Source organism: Thalassophryne amazonica, chromosome 10, assembly GCF_902500255.1.
Source record: "Thalassophryne amazonica chromosome 10, fThaAma1.1, whole genome shotgun sequence".
Classification (NCBI taxonomy): Eukaryota; Metazoa; Chordata; class Actinopteri; order Batrachoidiformes; family Batrachoididae; genus Thalassophryne; species Thalassophryne amazonica.
The window spans coordinates 104,174,263-104,190,543 of NC_047112.1; the positions used below are offsets into that span (position 1 = coordinate 104,174,263).

Below are 16,281 nucleotides of genomic sequence, written 5' to 3' on the forward strand. Positions count from 1 at the left end.
TTTTCAAAAACCATATGGATTTGAATCACGTGTGATTGCGTCAGACAAGCTTGAACCCTCGTGCGCATGCGTGAGTTTTTCCACGCCTGTCGGTTGCGTCATTCGCCTGTGAGCAGGCTTTGAGTGAGGAGTGGTCCACCCCCTCAGCGGATTTTCATTGTCAGGAAATGGCGGAATGATTTGGGCTTTTTTTCCATCAGAATTTTTTCAGAAACTGTTAGAGACTGGCAGCTGGATCCATTCAAAAAATTTATCTGGCTTTCGGTGAAAATTTTACGGGCTTCACAGAGAATAAGGACTGTTACTACAGCTTTAAGGACAGCTGTAAGGACAGCTTTAAGGACGCTCGGCGCGCCGTGCTCCGTGCCGTCATCGAGAGCCACAAACCACCGGATCATTTCTAAACGGATGGCTCTGTGGAGGTGGGACCGTCGTGTGCACTTTCTCTGGTTATCACAAGAGCTGGATATCAACCATTTTCCGGCAGATTTAACTTTTAACAAGAGTTTTTGTCATGGAAAGAGGAGCGGAGGCTTCGCGCATCACGGCGGTGCCGCATGGTGCACAGCAACACCGTGGTGAAGCCTCACGGGACATGTTCTGGCATGTCCAGGCACATCCACAATTTCTCGGATAATCACTCGATGGAAAAACCACCGACAGCTGTCTGAACGCCACTTCAAAGCCGTCCTGTGAGACCAAAACGGAGGTGATTTTGTCTCGCTCCATCAGCAAATCGGTCGTGATGCGTGAAGCCTCCGCTCCTCTTTCCATGACAAAAACTCCTGTAACAGTGGAATGTGCCGTTCATTTCCAAACTGGACGCTGTGTTTTATCTGGAACGTCGTCTGACTAGCACAGGAATTGTGAAAAGACGTGGACATGAGCACTTTTTCGGCACATTGAGACAGACGTGCGGAGGAATTCCGCGCATCGCGGCGGTGCCACATGGCGCAAAGCAACGCCGTGATGAAGCCTCACGGGACATGTTCTGGCATGTCCAGGCACATCCACAATTTCTCAGATAATCACTTGATGGAAAAACCACCGACAGCTGTCTGAACTCCATCTCAAAGCCGTCCTGTGAGACCAAAACGGAGGTGTTCCTTTGTCTCGCTCCATCAGCAAATCGGTCGTGACGCACGAAGCCTCTGCTCGGCTTTCCATGACAAAATCTCTTGTTAAAAGTGAAATCTGCCGGAAAATGGTTGATGTCCAGCTCTTGTGATAACCAGAGAAAGTGCACATGACGGTCCCGGCTCCACAGAGCCATCCGTTTAGAAATGATCCGGTGGTTTGTGGCTCTCAATGGTGGCACGGAGCGCGGCGCGCCGAGCGTCCTTAAAGCCGTCCTTAAAACTGTAGTAACAGTCCTTATTCTCTGTGAAGCCCGTAAAATTTTCACCGAAAGCCAGATAAATTTTTCTAATGGTGTCCAGCTGCCAGTCTCTAACAGTTTCTGAAAAAATTCTGATGGAAAAAAAGCCCAAATCATTCCGCCATTTCCTGACAATGAAAATCCGCCGAGGGGGCTGGACCACTCCTCACTCAAAGCCTGCTCACCTGTGAATGACGCAACCGACAGGCGTGGAAAAACTCACGCATGCGCACGAGGGTTCAAGCTTGTCTGACGCAATCACACGTGATTCAAATCCATATGGTTTTTGAAAAAAATAATAAGGTCAGATACTTTTCTAATAGACCTCTTATGTGATTTCTACGGCTATGATGACAGATTGAATCAGCTCGGAAGATCCCATGCTGTTTATTCATTTGTTTGTTTAAACTGGTCCCCTTGGGAGGGGAGTGGCCCTCGGGTGACCTGAGATTGAGCCCTCAGCTTCAAAATGTGAGCAAAGAGTTAAAATCTTTCATGAGTTGGTAGACTCACCAGTGTTTGCTGCTGCGACTGGCTCTGGAGCTTTGGACTTGCAGGTTTCTGTTGGGATGTCAGGCTCCTGTGGGGCCGCCTCACTTTGGGTGCCGCAATCTCGGCTCGGGGTCTTCGGTAGCACATGAGGGTGGAAGGTCAGTGACACAGCACCCGTCTGATCATCTGAGAGGTTCTTTTCTTATAATATAAAGGAAAGAAAAGGCTGTTTTAATTCCCAGATTCCATCCATATTTATACCCCCAAACACCCACTCCATCCTTCCCCCAACTATTCTGGATCAGCTATTCTGGAGTGAGAGATGATATGCATCCAGTTTAAAAATGCATTTTCTATTTGAGGCAGAGGAAAGGCATGTGTGAGACGTTTTAATAGAAATTCTACATTCTATGTGGCGACACGACACGTCTGCCAGTTGTTGCTCCATCACTTTTGTCATTACAGACGGAATATTCCTGGCTGTTGCATGAAGTGTGAGGATCAGGGACTTTCTCTCACCTTTGACCTCTATGCTGCTGGTCACGGTGTTGATAGAGGGGACGGACCTTGCTAGCCGGAGCCCCTGTTTCTCCATCTTGGTCTGTTCAAGCCTAGAACACTGCTGGAGAACTTTGATCACCGCGTCTTTCTCCAGGACTTGAGCATGAAGCACTCGGATCCTGAACACACACACATACAAGGAATAAATGTTGAAGGATGCCCAGCAGACTTAAAATGGTATGAAAGCACCAGTGAAAGTTCTAAATGTGAGTGTGGACAAAGAGATGTGCAAACCTGTTCTCCATCTCCTGATGTCTGTGAGTGGGCAGCGGCAGGTGGTCATTGAAACTGCTGTTTGGTGACTGTTGGGGCGAGTGTTTGATGATGGTTGTATCTCTGTAAATATAAATTCAGAAGTTAACATATCAGGTCCTTTTACTGGAATGAACATGTTTGGTGGTCACCAAGATCACTGCTGCTTGTTCATTAAAACTCAAGCCTAAATGCTTTTGGTAAAAATCAAATCTAACTTTCTGTTTGGTCTGGAGGAGGTACTATTCTCTCTTCATGTTGTGCATGTTCCATTGTACCTTTGTGCTGCAGCAGTGGCGGCAGCATCCATTGCAAACTGCCTCATGGTGCTCTCCTCCAGGTATTTCTGCTCCCACTTGGTGATGTCAGCTTCTAGAGCCAGGACATGCTCCTCTTTCTCCCTCAGCTGCTGTAGCAAAGCGGTGGAGCTCAGTTCTGAAGATACTGCCTGATTGTGACACTGAGACAATATTTAAGGTGACATTAGGTCTCATGACACAAAGAGCTCATTAACTTTACGCTTCAGGAGACTGAAGTTACAGTAAGGAACGTTTGTCTACCTGCTGTGCCCGAAGGCTTTTCAGTTCCTGCTCCAGCCGAGTACGGAGCCGCAGCTCCAGCGCTTCCCTCTTCTCGCATGCCGCTTGCAGCTGAGCCAGTGCGCCCTGCAGTCGCTCCACTTTCTCCACATATGCTCGCTTTCTTTGCAACTCTTCCTCCAGTTGTTGGTTGCGACCTTGCGCCAAAGCCAGTGCCTGTTCAAGCAGCTCCCGTCTCCGCTGGCACTCCTCCCCAGATACACGCAGATGCTGAACCTGCTTTTCCAGGCGTTCACGCTCACGCTGTTGTTCTTCATCTAAGAGACAGAAAGAGAAAGACAGGTGAGTCATAGCCGTAAACAGAAGTGACTGGGGTCAGTCATGTGGCTGTGTAACTAATCACACAGCAGTGACTTAATAATGTACTCAGACCCAACAAGAGACATTTACTGCATGTGCATTTTGAAACCGACAAACCATCTGTCTTCTAACCTCAGGGCACAGTGCAGCCCAAGTGTAACTCGTAGTGTACAACCAATGCGGTTGTTGTTTTTTATGCCCGGCTAGCACCCATGGGTGTAGTGGTCGTGAAATAAGGTGGGGTCAGGTGTAGCGCTGGTGCATTGTTATTGTGGGGAGGTAGAAAGTGGCTGTACTGTTCCCCACGAAAATGCTGGTGCAAAGTTCATGGTAGTTTTTCTGCTATTTATAGGTCAAAAGATGTTTATGCACCTTACAAAAGTGGGTTCGTGCCCCACGTTCACTCTGCTTGTATAGAGAACACTAACAGCAAATCACAAAACTTCACCTTCCTGCCTCACCGTTCCACCACAAGGAGCTTTGGCGGCTGACGTCCACCTGCGCTTCTGCGCTACAAACTTGCCAGGAAACCACTTACTTGACTCCACTTTTTAAATAGGAATGCATCAGGTTCCACTGCACTCTGACTCTTAAAGCCCCGGTCACACGGCACTAACGAAGGACACCAAAGCCAAAACAAAATAAGAAATCTGGACTTACGTTGACTTTAGGAGACATTGTTTAACCGTTGTCCAGCTTCGTTTCTCTAGCTGGCGCTTCATCAGAATTTTCAAACTGGTGAAAAGGTGAACAAATCCCGATAACAACCTCAATTTGTCCTTATTCCGTTTTGTTTTCTGTCTTGACAGTTATGCATCGTTTGCATAGTTCCTGTACCGTTAATGTTCCATTTGATTGTCGTCCAACTTTGTCCAACCTCTCAAGTCTGACGTCTTGCATGAACATTGATGATAACTGAATGGATCAATAACTAAAGATCTGACGAGCTGAACGTGACTCGTCCATGTGTGGGATGAAAAGCAACGCTGTCATACAGAAACAACAGTGGCAAGAACGTTTGATCAACTACTTTTATTAACTGTGTAGCAGGATGAAGGTCCCAGGTCCTGATTGAAAAGATGTTCCTGTTAGCTTGGCTAACGGGGATTTCCCCTTTGGCTGACCTGGTAGAGGAATGGTCTTTAGTGCGATCCGTCTGGGTTCGATCCCACCACCATCCCGGCCACAAAGGTCCTGCGGCCATAATCTGGCATCACGAACAGGATGTGGGTAGTCACAGAACATGCTTAAATGCACCTGTGACTTCGGGACGAAGTCAAAAATGGTGGGGAGATATGTAGCAGGATGAAGGTCCCAGGTCCTGATTGAAAACACGTTCCAGCTAGCTTGGATAACGGGGAATTCCCCTTTGGCTGACCTGGTAGTGGAATGGTCTTTAGTGCGAGCCATCTGGGTTTGATCCCACCAACATCCCGGCCACAAAGGTCCTGCGGCCACATTCGTTTATGCATGATGTTGTTGTTGTGGTGCTGCAGACATGAACACAGGCTGGCGTTTGGTCACATACTCGCTGTTAAGTCATGTCATCATGAATGTTTCGTTTTGATTCTGTTTAAAGCGTGAAGGTCCCTGTTCACTTCATATTTCTTTTGTTAGTTTCAGTTTTGTTTTGTTCCTTTATACAATCTGGACTCACAGGCTTTTTGGTGATGGGAGAAGTGCAGGCTCATTCGTCCACCTTTTCTCAACAATTTGTGACTTTGTGACTTTTTTCCTTCGTTCAGCTATCGTCATGTTCCATGTGACCGGGCCCTAAGGCAGATGACAACTGCAGTCTGATTGGTTTATTTCATATTATGCCCCAAACACCCCCAAATTAATTAAAGGAATAAACACAATCCATGTGCATCTTTTGGACAGTATGTCTCGTGACCCTGTCCCTGGTCTACTTGATAACTTCATATCTCCTCTGGGATGCATGATGCATACTGTTCTTTGCTTACCACGCTACACAGAGAAAACACAGTTTTGATTTGACACATACAGTTTCAGATATACGTGAGCATTGAACGCATATAAATGCCAAAGGCAGCATTTTTCAACAAATCACATCGCTTCACTGAAGCTGTCGTAGCAACTCTCTGTTCAGTGAAGGAATCTTTTAATACGACATCTAAAATTGAAGTCTGTTTCTTGTCAGTGTTTGAGTCTTCTGAATTCGCTCCCCACGTTAAACTAGGAAAATCATCCTACAGCCTATTTTGCACTCAGATTATGCGCTGTGTGAAAACAAAAGAATCAGCTGGACGCGCCTTAAATGTATTTACGCAATGCACCTTAGACTGTGTGCCATAGCTCATTTAATCTATTATTAAATATCTGTTCAATAAAACAAGTCTACATATGAACGGCCACATTGAACCTGACCAAAAGTAAAGACTAGTTAATGCTTTGTCAACTTCAAAAGTGGGTTGATTACCTAACATAAGTGCATTCCTGCAGAGGGAATGTAGAACTCCTCTTATCCACTTATGCACACAGGCATATCTTTGTACTGGGAAAAGTGCTGGAATCCTTCTAAGCACATGAAGTACTATAAACAAGCAGCTCAAAATATAATTCAAGCATGTAAGAAAGGAAAAATCAACCTGACACAATCCTCTATTGTACATATCTTTGTCGCAACATTTAATGTCACTGTTGTTTCAGCAAATCAAATGAGGAACATTTTAGAGTTTACAGCTAAAGACACTCACTCAGCTGCAGAGTATAATAAATGAGATTTGTCAAATTTAAATGAACAAGTAGCCAGAAATATTACTTTAGTTCATTTACCAGATGAAGCAAAGCACTTAATTATGTTGGGCCGACAGTTGCCTTTTTCAGTGTAGTTTCACCTCAGATCCATCTTGGACAGTAAATCATATCAAATCAATTTTATTTATATAGCGCCAAATCACAACAAACAGTTGCCCCAAGGCGCTTTATATTGTAAGGCAAAGCCATACAATAATTAGGGAAAAACCCCAACGGTCAAAACGACCCCCTGTGAGCAAGCACTTGGCGACAGTGGGAAGGAAAAACTCCCTTTTAACAGGAAGAAACCTCCAGCAGAACCAGGCTCAGTGAGGGGCAGTCTTCTGCTGGGACTGGTTGGGGCTGAGGGAGAGAACCAGGAAAAAGTCATGCTGTGGAAGAGAGCAGAGATCAATCACTAATGATTAAATGCAGAGTGGTGCATACAGAGCAAAAAGAGAAAGAAACACTCAGTGCATCATGGGAACCCCCCAGCAGTCTACGTCTATAGCAGCATAACTAAGGGATGGTTCAGGGTCACCTGATCCAGCCCTAACTATAAGCTTTAGCAAAAAGGAAAGTTTTAAGCCTAATCTTAAAAGTAGAGAGGGTGTCTGTCTCCGTGATCTGAATTGGGAGCTGGTTCCACAGGAGAGGAGCCTGAAAGCTGAAGGCTCTGCCTCCCATTCTACTCTTACAAACCCTAGGAACTACAAGTAAGCCTGCAGTCTGAGAGCAAAGCGCTCTATTGGGGTGATATGGTACTATGAGGTCCCTAAGATAAGATGGGACCTGATTATTCAAAACCTTATAAGTAAGAAGAAGAATTTTAAATTCTATTCTGGAATTAACAGGAAGCCAATGAAGAGAGGCCAGTATGGGTGAGATATGCTCTCTCCTTCTAGTCCCTATCAGTACTCTAGCTGCAGCATTTTGAATTAACTGAAGGCTTTTCAGGGAACTTTTAGGACAACCTGATAATAATGAATTACAATAGTCCAGCCTAGAGGAAATAAATGCATGAATTATTTTTTCAGCATCACTCTGAGACAAGACCTTTCTAATTTTAGAGATATTGCGCAAATGCAAAAAAAGCAGTCCTACATATTTGTTTAATATGCGCATTGAATGACATATCCTGATCAAAAATTACTCCAAGACTTCTCACAGTATTACTAGAGGTCAGGGTAATGCCATCCAGAGTAAGGATCTGGTTAGACAGCATGTTTCTAAGATTTGTGGGGCCAAGTACAATAACTTCAGTTTTATCTGAGTTTAAAAGCAGGAAATTAGAGGTCATCCATGTCTTTATGTCTGTAAGACAATCCTGCAGTTTAGCTAATTGGTGTGTGTCCTCTGGCTTCATGGATAGATAAAGCTGGGTATCACCTGCGTAACAATGAAAATTTAAGCAATGCCGTCTAATAATACTGCCTAAGGGAAACATGTATAAAGTGAATAAAATTGGTCCTAGCACAGAACCTTGTGGAACTCCATAATTAACCTTAGTCTGTGAAGAAGATTCCCCATTTACATGAACAAATTGTAATCTATTAGATAAATATGATTCAAACCACCGCAGCGCAGTGCCTTTAATACCTATGGCATGCTCTAATCTCTGTAATAAAATTTTATGGTCAACAGTATCAAAAGCAGCACTGAGGTCTAACAGAACAAGCACAGAGATGAGTCCACTGTCTGAGGCTATAAGAAGATCATTTGTAACCTTCACTAATGCTGTTTCTGTGCTGAAAAGAAACCTGGGGTTGTTCTTATTTTCTTCAATTAGTGATGAGTAGTAAGATGTCCTAGCTTTACGGAGGGCTTTTTTTTATAGAGCAACAGACTCTTTTTCCAGGCTAAGTGAAGATCTTCTAAATTAGTGAGACGCCATTTCCTCTCCAACTTACGGGTTATCTGCTTTAAGCTGCGAGTTTGTGAGTTATACCACAGAGTCAGGCACTTCTGATTTAAAGCTCTCTTTTTCAGAGGAGCTACAGCATCGAAAGTTGTCTTCAATGAGGATGTAAAACTATTGACGAGATACTCTATCTCACTTACAGAGTTTAGGTAGCTACTCTGCACTGTGTTGGTATATGGCATTAGAGAACATAAAGAAGGAATCATATCCTTAAACCTAGTTACAGCGCTTTCTGAAATACTTCTAGTGTAATGAAACTTATTCCCCACTGCTGGGTAGTCCATCAGAGTAAATGTAAATGTTATTAAGAAATGATCAGACAGAAGGGAGTTTTCAGGGAATACTGTTAAGTCTTCAATTTCCATACCATAAGTCAGAACAAGATCTAAGATATGATTAAAGTGGTGGGTGGACTCATTTACATTTTGAGCAAAGCCAATTGAGTCTAATAATAGATTAAATGCAGTGTTGAGGCTGTCATTCTCAGCATCTGTGTGTATGTTAAAATCGCCCACTACAATTATCTTATCTGAGCTAAGCACTAAGTCAGACAAAAGGTCTGAAAATTCACAGAGAAACTCACAGTAACGACCAGGTGGACGATAGATAATAACAAATAAAACTGGTTTTTGGGACTTCCAATTTGGATGGACAAGACTAAGAGTCAAGCTTTCAAATGAATTAAAGCTCTGTCTGGGTTTTTGATTAATTAATAGGCTGGAATGGAAGATTGCTGCTAATCCTCCGCCTCGGTCCATGCTACGAGCATTCTGGCAGTTAGTGTGAGTCGGGGGTGTTGACTCATTTAAACTAACATATTCATCCTGCTGTAACCAGGTTTCTGTAAGGCAGAATAAATCAATATGTTGATCAATTATTATAAACATGTCACTCCCGGTCCGATTGGGGAGGGGCCCAGAGAAAACTACAGAGTCCGACATTGTTTTTGCAAAGTTACACACCGATTAAATGTTAATTTTAGTGACCTCCGATTGACGTAACCGGGTGTCATTACTGCCGACGTGAATTACAATCTTACCAAATTTACGCTTAGCCTTAGCCAGCAGTTTCAAATTTCCTTCAATGTTGCCTGCTCTGGCCCCCGGAAGACAACTGACTATGGTTGCTGGTGTCGCTAACTTCACATTTCTCAAAACAGAGTCGCCAATAACCAGAGTTTGATCCTCGGCGGGTGTGTTGCCGAGTGGGGAATAACGGTTAGAAATGTGAACGGGTTGGCGGTGTACACGGGGCTTCTGTTTAGGGCTACGCTTCCTCCTCACAGTCACCCAGTCGGCCTGCTTTCCCGGCTGCTCTGGATCTGCTGGAAGGGAACTAACAGCGGCTAAGCTACCTTGGTCCGCACCGACTACAGGGGCCTGGCTAGCTGTGGAATTTTCCACGGTGCGGAGCCGAGTCTCCAATTCGCCCAGCCTGGCCTCCAAAGCTACGAATAAGCTACACTTATTACAACCCTTGGCAATAATTATGGAATCACCGGCCTCAGAGGATGTTCATTCAGTTGTTTAATTTTGTAGAATAAAAGCAGATCACAGACATGACACAAAACTAAAGTCATTTCAAATTGCAATTTTCTGGCTTTAAGAAACACTATAAGAAATCAGGAAAAATTATTGTGGCAGTCAGTAACGGTTACTTTTTTAGACCAAGCAGAGGGAAAAAAATATGGACTCACTCAATTCTGAGGAATAAATTATGGAATCACCCTGTAAATTTTCATCCCCAAAACTAATACCTGCATCAAATCAGATCTGCTCGTTAGTCTGCATCTAAAAAGGAGTGATCACACCTTGGAGAGCTGTTGCACCAAGTGGACTGACATGAATCATGGCTCCAACACGAGAGATGTCAATTGAAACAAAGGAGAGGATTATCAAACTCTTAAAAGAGGGTAAATCATCACGCAATGTTGCAAAAGATGATGGTTGTTCACAGTCAGCTGTGTCTAAACTCTGGACCAAATACAAACAGCATGGGAAGGTTGTTAAAGGCAAACATACTGGTAGACCAAGGAAGACATCAAAGCGTCAAGACAGAAAACTTAAAGCAATATGTCTCAAAAATCAAAAATGCACAACAAAACAAATGAGGAATGAATGGGAGGAAACTGGAGTCAACGTCTGTGACCGAACTGTAAGAAACCGCCTAAAGGAAATGGGATTTACATACAGAAAAGCTAAACGAAAGCCATCAATACCTAAACAGAAAAAACAAGGTTACAATGGGCTAAGGAAAAGCAATCATGGACTGTGGATGACTGGATGAAAGTCATATTCAGTGATGAATCTCAAATCTGCATTGGGCAAGGTGATGATGCTGGAACTTTTGTTTGGTGCCGTTCCAATGAGATTTATAAAGATGACTGCCTGAAGAGAGCATGTAAATTTCCACAGTCATTAATGATATGTGGCTGCATGTCAGGTAAAGGCACTGGGGAGATGGCTGTCATTACATCATCAATAAATGCACAAGTTTACATTGATATTTTGGACACTTTTCTTATTCCATCAATTGAAAGGATGTTTGGGGATGATGAAATCATTTTTCAAGATGATAATGCATCTTGCCATAGAGCAAAAACTGTGAAAACATTCCTTGCAAAAAAGACACATAGGGTCAATGTTATGGCCTGCAAATAGTCCGGATCTTAATCCAATTGAAAATCTTTGGTGGAAGTTGAAGAAAATGGTCCATGACAAGGCTCCAACCTGCAAAGCTGATCTGGCAACAGCAATCAGAGAAAGTTGGAGCCAGATTGATGAAGATGTTTGTCACTCATTAAGTCCATGCCTCAGAGACTGCAAGCTGTTATAAAAGCCAGAGGTGGTGCAACAAAATACTAGTGATGTATTGGAGCGTTCTTTTGTTTTTCATGATTCCATAATTTTTTCCTCAGAATTGAGTGATTCCATATTTTTTTCCCTCTGCTTGGTCTAAAAAAGTAACCGTTGCTGACTGCCACAATTTTTTTTTTCCTGATTTATTATAGTGTTTCTTAAAGCCAGAAAGTTGCCATTTCAAATGACTAGTTTTGTGTCATGTCTGTGATCTGCTTTTTTTCTACAAAATTAAACAACTGAATGAACATCCTCCGAGGCCGGTGATTCCATATTTTTTGCCAGGGGTTGTACAAGTACCATTACTGCTAAAGGAGGCCGAGGAATAACTAAACATTTCACACCCAGAGCAGAAAAGTGCGTGAGAGACAGGAGAAGCCACTATGCTAAATCGGCTAAGAGCTAGTAGCTGCGCTAAGCTAGCGGATTCCTAAAAACACACAAAGTGAATAATGTGTAAATAATTTAGAGGTGATTCAGCAGAGGGAGTGCTTTAGTTAAGGCACGTGAAGATTACACTGTGAAACAAATCGTTATCTAGTTAACTAGATCAATCTAACTGCGCAGATTAAACAGCTAACAGATACAGCAAAACACCGCTGTGCTCTGGAACAGGAAGTGATACAATACCGCAGTGAGAGCCAACCACCAGTCAAGTACAGCAGATAACTGTAAGAATCGTTCAAATCTGGTTACAAGCACCAAAATTTGACTGTGTATACCTTTTGGTACATATTGTAGAAAAATAACGTTAGCCATTTGAATTTTCAATAGAGGGCCAAGTAGGGGTTAATTGAAGAACTGCATAGGGGTAAAAAAAAAAAAAAAAAAGGTTCCAATCATATTGAACGCCATACCACATTAGGTGTCTGATCACAAGGATTCCAAAAAGGTATAGTTTGGACTATCTATAACTGAATGTTCTGGAGTTATGGGGTAAAAACAGCAAGAATGGTGATAAAGGTCAGTTTCGGTTTGTACAGGGGTCAAAAGTTAAAGTTGCTCCCGTTTTGGTAAAACGTGGTGCAAATTATTGGTTGAACTAATAGTATTAACAAATGGAATAGTTCTGACTGTGTTGAATGTTTGGTCTCCAAAGTAAAGGTCAAATCCTGCCATTTTATGATTGTGATTGAGTGTTTTAACTTGGTTTTTTGTAGATTTTTTAGGGTTATTTATTATTCTATTTATTTATTTTAAATGTGCTTTTAAGAGATTGTTTTTAATTTCATTGTCATGCACAGTATTTTTTTCTGGTGTCATGTACAATGATAATAATAAATTCTATTCTATTCTAAACAATGTCGACTTCCATTGGATTCTATGACATGTGACATATGTTACCCCGTAACATGATAACTAAGCATGACACATGGTGCAAACTATTCCTTTTAAAACCCCACTAACTCAACCAATAATTTGCATCATGTTTTACCATAATTGGAGCAACTTTAACTTTTGACCCCTGTACAAACTGAAAGTGACCTTTGTCACAATGCTTGCTGTTTTTACCCCATAACTCCAGAACATTCAGTTATAGATAGTCCAAACTATACCTTTTTGGAATCTCTGTGATCAGACACATAATGTGGTATAGCTTTCAATATGACTGGAACACTTTTTTATGCAGTTCTTCAACTGACCCCTACTTGGCCCCCTATTGAAAATTCAAATGGCTAACGTTATTTTTCTAAAATATGTACCAAAAGTCAGTATCGTATTAAATCAAAGGTAAAAAGACAATGCACTCCTTGTATTTGTAGTCAGGGCTGTAAGTTCACTGTGTAAGTTCAGGAACACATAGTCAGATGATTTTAAGTTATTTAAATCCACAGCACATCTTCGAGCAGGTTAGGTCAGATCTGAGAGCATACACCACTGCCACGCTTCACCACTGCATCCATCACACTATGGAACTGCCTTGGGTTCTGAATGACAACCACCCCACCAGACAACTGGTCCATCTCCAACTGCTGAAGTAACCATCTATCTACTGCAAACAGGTGATGCATGGGCATGTCCTTGGCCTTCTCCAGCTGCTGGGGTCCTCAACACTGAGGTACCTGCTTGCTGGATCATGCCTAGACAAATAAGCCACGTGGCCAAAATGATATTTCGACACAACAGAAGTGATACTACTCATCAGGAAGACTCTTTGAGCACAACAGCAAAAATTTGTCTGGCTCGGGGTTGTATTGCGTTGGGAATGGAAACCCTGGAATCTTAGATATATTAGTTCTCCTTGAAGAGGAAAGTCAACGGTGACACAGAACTGCAGTCATGCAACTGCAGTTGCTTCCTAAACATGGAACAGACTGAAATACCACAAAAATATTCTTGGAATCCAGGCTGCATTCTTGCTGCTATTAAAACAACTGGTATACAGTATGTGTTGTACAAGTCTAGACAGAATTAACAGATCCATTTATGTCCACATTCTGAAGGAAGACGAGGACCACTGAACTGTGATCGTAGAGCAGCTGTTGGAGTGTGTTATTTCCACAGCCAAGGCTGGTGTCTGTGGACTGGGACAATACGGATGAAAATGTCTTGTACATAGACACAGACAGGTAGCCTGAAACACACAACCCCAGTCTGCATATTAGTAGTCCATCTCCTATCCCACAGAGCCACCTGCTCAGCGACCCTTTATAATTTCAGTTTGAGACCACCAAAGGACTGGCTGATGGTGCGGCAGGATTTGTCTTCACAATGGTATGAAACAAATGTCTTAAGCGATTTGGACTTACTTTGCTCAAGCAGTTTAACAAAGACATGCTGCTTCTGGTCTGCACACTCAGCGTTCTTGGCCACTCTGTGTTTGGCCACAGTGTCAGTTTGTTCTGTTCAAAGCAGTTGAAAGAAATCATAGCAATTACACACATGAATATAACAGCGTGGTGTGTGTTAGTGGCACAGACGTTTGGATACATACCTCTCAGGTCTCTGTTGAAGTCATGCAGCCTCTTAATCTCTGCCTCTAGTTTGTTCCTCATCGTTTTTTCCAGAGATTCCCGCTTGGCAGAGCCTTTCATCAGGGTACCGTAAGCCTCTGATATCCGCTGGATTTCCAGCTCCAACTGAGAGAGTAAGGTGAGAAGAAAGTTAATGTGAGTAAAGAGACAGGTGCCACCATTAGTCTGGAGATGTTGAGTCAAACCCCCACACGGGTCTAGGTTTGGTTTGAGGCCACTCACAGGCTTATACAAGCACACTTCTTTTTCTTGTTCATTGTTGTTGTCAGACAGGTTTTCAGACATGTGCAAATAAAACCCTGAAATGATTATTTCTGCTTTTGTGGATGCCAGATGTAAAAGCATTTGTGTTTATTTACGGCAGCACGCAGTGGTGGTCTGAGTGGCCACCACAGCTCAGCTTTACAAACAAAGAAAACTCATTAAGAGTTACATGTAACTTCAAAACGTGCTGAGAGAGACAGAGCGAGATGAAAGAAGCCTCCGATTCAACATTTGTACTCAATTTCTGCAGGGTTGTGATGATATTGGGGTTTTATGACATAATACTTGTCTGATGTACTTTTCTGTGGGTAGACACTCTTTCTCGCTCATAGACCCCACTGCTTACCTCACTCAACCACCTCTCTAAGGCCCCTTTACACATAGTATGAATGTGGCTGAATTGCACACGCAGCAGGAATCGTATGCAATACGTGTAAAATCGTAGCTGCCTCCAACACCTTGTACACCTGTTGCTACAACTATTTGTGCACACCAGCAAATGAAAGACAGAGTGTGCGCTGTGAGAGCCCATTTGATCCTTCTCGCAGCAGGTGTCGGCCAAATTCCAGGTGACACACAGGCAAGGTTGGTTAGGATTACTTTGAAATGTACTCCAAAAGTAATCAGATTACAAGCAATCCAAATGTATGTACATACATACATGTAATCCACATGTATTCTTTCAAAGTAATCCTACCTAACCTTGCACTCAGGAACATCTAACACCACTCGCTTGGCACTTAGAAAATGTGTGGCCATTCGCGGTGTAAGCACGAAAATAGCGAGCAGACGATCACTTTCGAGCTAGCTGTGAAATGTGTCTAAGTGCCCCACAAGTGTGGCATTGCAAAACAGCAACGCATATGTGCCGTGCCAGAGTGTCGGCTCCCCCCACAACACATGTGCCATATGTGTGAATCGCGCATGTGTTGTGCTAAATAGAAGTAGAAATAACTAAAATGAAATGATCACATAACACAGAAGAGAGTGACACATTGGTGTGTGCGCTGAACTGACAGGGGGCATTGCTGCTGACAGCCACAGCTGTTGAGATCTCTGGTTCTGGGTGTCACGGCTGGGGAGCATGTACCATGTTTGGACGGACATGAACTTATGACTGTCCACTGTGACACGCATGTGTCTGCTTGCTGTCCTCATGTGGACACATATATAAAAACATATATTGCTGTTGTGACAGGCTGCAGTGAGCAAGCGCACAGTGCACATATTGACAGGCTGTCGCAGGTGAAACAGACTGTCAGATCATAACACGCAGTGGGCGATCTGAATATCACGTCACTCACGTAAGCTGTCCTCCACATGACGCGGTGTCAGTCCTGCGGCACGCCGTCCACAAGATGCGTGTCGGGCCAGATATGCTGGGTTCAGCAGATGTGAGCATGATAAGAGTGCACTGCATCATTCATGTCATTACATGACTGTAAGTCTGTGACCATGGGTCATCTACAGAGGAACAGACCGTTCATACTTGTATTGTCGACTTGATAAGAGGGATTCAATAAAATGTGGCGTTGTTATAATGTTATGTGGTTTTATTTTTTTTAAATACGTCTATCTCCTTAGTAGAGAAGCTTGAATCTTCGACTGGACTGGGTTGCTTGACGTGAGGACGTTTCCCTTCAAATCACAGAAGCTAAAATTCTTGCTCTGGTAGTCTGACTTCTGTCTTGACTCTTGTACAGAAGAATAAACCAGAAGCCAACAAAAGCTGGAGTTTTTAACCTAACCAGACCCCTCCTACCGAGAGGCCGACTGCTATAGGCTAGTGACTAAACAATAGCTCTAATTAGCACCTATTGTGCTCTAGTTAGCACTCTCCTAATGATGGGATGGAAGCCTCCCCTGATGGCTCCCTTGACGACTCTCCTGATGACGTTAATGAGTCATTACCATGAACAAAAGA

General features: G+C 43.1%; 1 protein-coding gene across 2 annotated transcripts in view; it reads right to left on the reverse strand.

The window, feature by feature from the left end:
• The window catches only part of amotl2a (angiomotin like 2a), a 29,440-nt gene that overhangs the window by 8,333 nt on the left and 4,826 nt on the right, over nt 1–16,281 (reverse strand). For both annotated transcript variants that reach the window (XM_034180682.1, XM_034180683.1), the window contains 7 exons: nt 14,054–14,198; nt 13,869–13,961; nt 3,244–3,539; nt 2,962–3,143; nt 2,666–2,767; nt 2,390–2,550; nt 1,892–2,071 (listed from right to left, as the gene is read on the reverse strand). In XM_034180682.1, the coding sequence (XP_034036573.1) occupies nt 1,892–2,071; nt 2,390–2,550; nt 2,666–2,767; nt 2,962–3,143; nt 3,244–3,539; nt 13,869–13,961; nt 14,054–14,198 (1,159 nt within the window). The remainder of the gene's footprint in view (nt 1–1,891; nt 2,072–2,389; nt 2,551–2,665; nt 2,768–2,961; nt 3,144–3,243; nt 3,540–13,868; nt 13,962–14,053; nt 14,199–16,281) is intronic.